The sequence below is a fragment of the Ictalurus furcatus genome, chromosome 15 (genome assembly GCF_023375685.1).
Source record: "Ictalurus furcatus strain D&B chromosome 15, Billie_1.0, whole genome shotgun sequence".
Classification (NCBI taxonomy): Eukaryota; Metazoa; Chordata; class Actinopteri; order Siluriformes; family Ictaluridae; genus Ictalurus; species Ictalurus furcatus.
The window spans coordinates 21,660,575-21,667,631 of NC_071269.1; the positions used below are offsets into that span (position 1 = coordinate 21,660,575).

The window sequence follows — 7,057 nt, forward strand, 5'->3', positions numbered from 1 at the left end:
TGCTGGCATTTCAGAACTTCAAACCAGTTCCATTAAATGAATGTCTTGGATTAAAAGATGCTTTAAATTATATCCGAATTATTTTTACATAAAGATTAAAGCTTGCTGCATGTGGATTAATACATTTGTGTATTTAATCCAGGGTAAAGCGTACTCTCTGTACAATGTAGTCTAAGAGTTGTAACGTTGCAGGATGGGTCTGGAGGCTCTGGTGGAGTCGTATGCTTTCTGGAGGCCTTCACTCAGAACGCTGACGTTTGAGGATATACCAGGAATGGCAAAGCAAGGTACAGACATGACCGGAATGATTATTTTACTGATTTACGTAGATATAAAAATGCACCCATGTTTATGTGTGTGTGTGTGCAGTATGTACATGTTCATGTTTGTGTGTATGTGTATGTGCATGTGCATGTGTGTGTGTGTATGTATATGTGTATGTGCATGTGCATATGTGTGTGTATGTGTATGTGCATGTACATATACGTGTGTGTGTGTACAGTATGTGTATGTGTATGTGTATGTGTGTGTGAATGTGTACAGTATGTTTATGTGTATGTGTATGTGTAAGTGTATATGTGTGTATGTGTACAGTATGTGTATGTGTATGTATATATGTGTATGAATGTGCATATGCATGTGTATATGTGTGTGTTTGTGTACAGTATTTGTGTGTGTATGTGTACAGTATGTGTATGTGTATGTATATATGTGTATGAATGTGCATATGCATGTGTACAATATGTGCATGTGTATGTGTGTGTGTATATGTGTGTGTATGTGTACAGTATGTGTATGTGTGTGTATGTGCATGTGCATGTGCATGTGTGTGTGTATGTGCATATGCATTTGTACAGTATGTGTATGTGCATGTGCATGTGTATGTGTATATGCGTGTGTATGTGTACAGTATGTGTATGTGTATATGTATGTGTATGTGTATGTGTATGTGTATATGTGTGTGTATGTGTACAGTATGTGCATGTGCATGTGTATGTATATGTGCATGTGTATGTGTATGTGTGTATGTGTGTGTATGTGTACAGTAGGTGTATGTGTATGTATATATGTATGTGCATGTGCATGTGTATGTTCATGTGTATGTGTATGTGCATGTGTATATGTGTGTGTATGTGTACAGTATGTGTATATGTCTGTGTATTTGTACAGTATGTGTGTGTATGTGTATGTGTATATGTATATGTGTGTATGTGTACAGTATGTGTATGTGTGTATGTGTACAGTATGTGTATGTGTGTATGTGCATATGCATGCGTACAGTATGTGTATGTGTATGTGTGTGTATGTGTTGTATGTGTGTATTTGTGTACAGTATGTGTATGTGTATGTGCATATGCATGTGTACAGTATGTGTATGTGTATGTGCATTTGTATGTGCATGTGAATGTGTGTGTGTGTATGTGTATATGTGTGTGTATGTGTACAGTATTTTTATGTGTGTGTGTGTGTACAGTATGTGCATGTGTATGTGCATGTGCATGTGAATGTGTATGTGTAGATGTGTGTGTATGTGTACAGTATGTGTATGTGTATATGTGTGTGTGTACAGTATGTGTATGTGTATGTGTGTGTATGTGTACAGTATGTGTATGTGTATATGTGTGTGTGTACAGTATGTGTATGTGTATATGTGTGTGTGTACAGTATGTGTATGTGTATATGTGTGTGTATGTGTATATGTGTGTGTGTACAGTATGTGTATGTGTATATGTGTGTGTGTACAGTATGTGTATGTGTATATGTGTGTGTATGTGTATATGTGTGTGTATGTGTATATGTGTGTGTATGTGTACAGTATGTGTATGTGTATATGTGTGTGTGTACAGTATGTGTATGTGTATATGTGTGTGTATGTGTACAGTATGTGTATGTGTATATGTGTGTGTGTACAGTATGTGTATGTGTATATGTGTGTGTATGTGTACAGTATGTGTATGTGTATATGTGTGTGTATGTGCATATGCATGTGTACAGTATGTGTATTTGTATATGCATGTTCATGTGAATGTGTATGTGTATGTGTATATGTGTGTGTATGTGTATGTGTATATGTGTGTGTGTGTGTATGTGTATGTGTATATGTGTGTGTGTGTGCATGTGTATGTGTATATGTGTGTGTGTGCATGTGTATGTGTATATGTGTGTGTATGTGCATGTGTATGTGTATATGTGTGTGTATGTGCATGTGTATGTGTATATGTGTGTGTATGTGTATGTGTATAGGGGGGGGTGTATGTTTGTGTTCTTTGCACTGAGTGGAAATATGTTCTAATTTGGTCTGGGTGAAATATTGGTGAAGACATGTTCAAAATATTGACAGTATATATCATGGTGTTTGAAGAAAAAAAAAAAACTACTGAAATACTGTTTTGTTTTGTTTTAAGGTAAAAGTTATTGGATTCTTTTATCCTTTTATAATCTTAACCTATCACTTACTGCACAGAAACAAGCCAGGAATCAACCATGTCAAAATACACTATTTTACAGTGGACAATCGTGAGTTGCTATGCAGCAGCAGGGCCTATTCTTCTAAAGCGTTATTCTCCTGTACCACCCCTGAATTATTCAGTAGTTATGCATAACGTACATAACTGTAAAGGTACGTTGTGCAGTTGCATCCCTTGAGCTTTAGTGGTTAAGATCATAATAAAGGTTCCTAAGAATTTGTTTATTGTGTGGGTTTGAGCGATCCGCAGCTGCTCTGTTTATGGTGGATCCAAACTGGTGCGCGGGTGGTGCAAATTTCAAAATGATGTAATCATGGTCAGTGCAGCCATGAGCTTTGTAAATAGTTTTCGATCATGGGAACCGCGCACTCCTTTCATCTTCGTTCACTCACTGCCAAAAGTATAAACCCCAAGACAGTTCAGCACTTTTGCGAGTCGATTCAGGGTGAACACATCACTTGTCTTTGTCAGTTCCCTCAAATTTAAATGTAGAAACAATGTTTTCAAATATCTACTGATTCTGCTATAGTGTCATTTTATCATTACTGTCCAATACGAGTTGTAATGTGCCGTATGTGTGTGTCCTGCAGGTGCTGCAGGCTCTCATGGAGTGGTTGGGTCTTCGGCACACACACACTTACTCACTACATCCTCATGCTCCTCCCCAGCATTTCACCTGGCCACAGGGGCGGGGCCCGTGTGTGACTACTCAGCCTGCAGTCGAACCGGCCATCCTCTTCACCGATTCGCCACGCCCCTCACTGCAGACTCGTACAGCCGATTGGCCAGCCCTGCAGCCGACGCCTTTTCCTCGAGCAGAAACCCTGCTTATGTGGGCGGGTCAGACGGAGAGGCGTTTTCCTGCACACAGACTGGCCTTCCGATCCAGATCCCCGGTATGCCTGGTCATGCCCCCCAGCTCCAGTATTTCATGCCCAGCCCTGCTCACAATGCCTTCTCCACCAATCAGAGCGCACAGAGCTCGTACAACGGCTTCCGTCTCCATAGTCCGTATGGCCTTTATGGATACAACTTTTCCACCTCACCACGATTGGCTGCTAGTCCAGAAAAGATGGCTGCCACACAGAGCTCGGTCCTGGGCTCGTCCCCAAGCGGTACTTTGACAGACAGGCAGGTTCTGTCCCCTGTGGATGGTCTGCACATGCTCAGTGGGAGTCAACAATCTCTCTTTGACTCACGGACATTAGGGCTGACAAGTTCCACCTCTCAGGTCACTGCCCACATGGCTTGAGCTATGAACTTTGACCTCCCCACCATGACATGGACACAAACAGGTGGCCAAAGCAATCTGGAAGTCTCTCAAAGCTCTCTTTATTGGACAGTACTATGAGATTGTTGACAAAGGTAAGGAATGGCATGCAGTAACATGCAGTATTGAGGAAGTATTTAATGGACCCAGAAAGCCAAAGGAGGAGACTGTGTACTATTTCTAGCATTATTGTTACCTGGAGATTACAGTGAGACCTTAAGTGTTGCCTCTGCGGGAAAAAATAAATAAATTCATATCTCCTACTGGGTTAAAAAGCTCATGCACTGATAGCCATGAGATTGGACTTTAAATGGTTTAGGTGTGGGCGTCTATCCATTGAAAAAACATTTCTGCCGTCAACTAGGACAGAGCTGAACATGGACAGAGCAAGACTGGACACCACGTCTGCCTTAAAAAGTATTTTAAACGTTTGGGGAGCACTTCGCTGTCTCTTTACCGCACACACACACACTTTTTGGTCATACTCTCTCAGAACTAGAGGCCAAAATTGGACTTCTCCATACTGTTAGTACAGCGAACAGTGCCTATTCATCTGAGTGAGTTTCCAAGAGAGACTCCTGGTATGAGCTGACCCAGAATCCGAATTAGCTTCTTACCAACTGAGCAGCCGGGAGCCCGTGAGACCAGAAAGAGGAGGTGGCCAGCATCACAGCATAACCGGGCTTTTAGTTAGGAAACAAATAAAATGTGTAGTCCCACTGGAATCGAGCTTTGAGCTTTGGCTGCCAGTGTATTTGGTACTCTTTTTTTTTGGTATTAGCAGAGCTTGCAAACAGGAAATCAGCAGTAGTCTGTATGGGGTTTAGAGTCGGATGCCCAGATTTAGCGACTCCACTGCTTATGGCCTGAATGACTTCCAGCTAGCATCATAGTTTATGAGGCTTAAACTGAAATTGGAAAGGTAAAGCAACAGAGAGGGAAAAAAAATACTAGAACTGTGGCCCTTATTTACCAAGCAGCAATGTAGAAATTTGATCTGCACTTCTCTACTGAGATGATTTAGAGATATAGGCCACGGCATTGTTCAACACACGTACAGTTACAAATGCATGCTCTGGCAACCTCCGACAGGCTTCTTGGCTTATCCTGGGTCAGCTTTTAGTACCAGTGAACTGGAGCTGAAATGTTAACGCTTCAGTTATTCAAACACGTTTTTTTTTTTCCTCTAGCAGACATACTGTATTAGCTTTCATATGTCTGTTTTTTTTAAGCAATTCTGTATAAATAAGGGAAAGATTGATATTAATGTTATTGTTGGACAATTTCACTCATGCACTTACAGCAACCTTTTTTTTTTTTTTTTTTTTTTCTTTGATGTTTGTTAAGTGGCCAAAAATTGATACTTTGGAAATTTTTTGGCCTGGGAATTACAAACAAACCCTATTGAGCCAAATAAAACATATGCATATTGTACAAAATAATAAGAGTAAGAGGTTTTTCAGTGTTAATCAATGTATGTAACTGACAGCATATACCCCTGTGTGGAAATCTCTCTATAATGTGTGTGTGTGTGTGTATATATATATAATTTTTTGTCATATATTTACGTATTTAACTTTTAATATACAACCCCAATTTCAAAAAAGTTGGGACGCTGTATAAAATGTAAATAAATGTAAATAAAAACAGAATGCCATGATTTGAAATCTCATACACCCATATGTTATTCAAAGTGGAACATAGAAAACATTTAAACTGAGTAAATGTATAATTTTAAGAAAAATTATAAGGTAATTTTGAACTTGATGGCCGCAACACGTCTCAAAAAAGTTGGGACGGGGCAACAAAAGGCTGGAAAAGTAAGTGTTACTAAAAGGCAACAGTTGGAGGAAAATTTTGCAACTAATTAGGCTAATTGGTAACAGGTCAGTAACATGACTAGGTATAAAAAGTGTATCTTAGAGAGGCAAATCATTGCATTCTGTTTTTATAATACATTGATTTATATTGACACAGTGTCCCAACTTTTTTTGGAATTGGGGTTGTAAATTGGCATCAGCAGTGTGTAGCGTTGCCATCTTACAGCTTCGCGGTTCGAGCCTGAGTTCAGTTTTTTGTCTGTGTGGAGTTTTGATGTCTGTGTGCTCTCACCGCGTCTACTTGGGTTCCCTCTGGGGTTTCCAGTTTCCTCCAACATGCCATTAGATCGATTGGCTACACGGCAAAATCACCAGTGTTGATTTAACACCCACAGTGTTGAATTCACACCCTACAGTGTTTATATAAGTCCATTGGATTCATATAAACACTCTGGGTGTTAATTCAATACTAAGAATTTTACTGTGTAGACTTAATTGTCCCTAGGTGTAAATGATTGTGTGTGTGTGTGTGTGTGTGTGCGTGTATGTGTGTATATGTGTGAATAAATGCATGAATGAATTAAATAGCACCACATTATCCACTACAGCTTTAGACGTATATTTAAAAAGCAAGGAAAATAACTCTATATCCATTATTTATATAGATGGACCTTTAAGCATCATTAAGCATCTATCAGTCAAGCATGTTATTTGAAGATATTAAGCCTTAATGTTTTGATTCTAAATACTCTTAATAACTGAAAAGAAGTATACACATACTGCTTGGCATCAAATGATATCATTCCAGTGCCTTGAAATGTGACGCTCTCCTCTTTATTATCTGTTATTGAAAAAAAAAAAAAAAACATTAACACAAACTACTGCAAAAACTGCATCTGTATCTCAAAGTGTTTGAGTTATAGAGTAATGTCACACCAAAACTAAACCAAATAATACAGCGGACATCTACAGGTCCTACAAGTATTCCATAATGCAAAATCAATGTTTAGCATGGATTCTTTTGTAACAAGAAAATATAAGGGTGTTTTTGTTTGTTTGTTTGTTTTTTTACAGTACATTAATAGAAATTATAAAGCCAGGTACTACAGTGAAGCAGAGTAGAATTTACTGATGCTATGATGATATGTCTATACTAATGTTGCTTGTCAATCAGTCTTGGAGGGTGGGGTTCTCTGGTATTATTGATTTATAGAAGAATAAGTAAGGAAAACATTCTGAGGGCGTTTTCTTATAGGAAAATAAGCAACGACATGTTGGTATGATGTGCGACGTGACCCGGTTGGAAACTTGGCACTCCCCAAAGTGATATTTTTTTTCCTCTTATACCTCAGCAATTTGCTAGTGATTCAATTTTTATTAATAGAAGAAAGATATGTAGTTTTTATCCACGTATAGTTACATTAATGCTGTGGAGCATCCACGAGACATGTTAGTTCAAGTTTATTTAAGTTATTACTTATGTCATAGCAGCTGTAAAC

At 38.8% G+C, this 7,057-nt stretch overlaps 1 protein-coding gene across 1 annotated transcript in view; it reads left to right on the forward strand.

Annotated features, from left to right (window-relative positions):
* Positions 1–5,501, forward strand: part of tbx18 (T-box transcription factor 18) — a 14,055-nt gene extending 8,554 nt beyond the window's left edge. The window contains exons 7-8 of the mRNA XM_053642934.1: positions 193–287; positions 3,059–5,501. Coding sequence (XP_053498909.1) covers positions 193–287; positions 3,059–3,720 — 757 coding nt within the window. The 3' untranslated portion in view covers positions 3,721–5,501. The remainder of the gene's footprint in view (positions 1–192; positions 288–3,058) is intronic.
* The last annotated feature ends 1,556 nt before the right edge of the window (positions 5,502–7,057 follow it).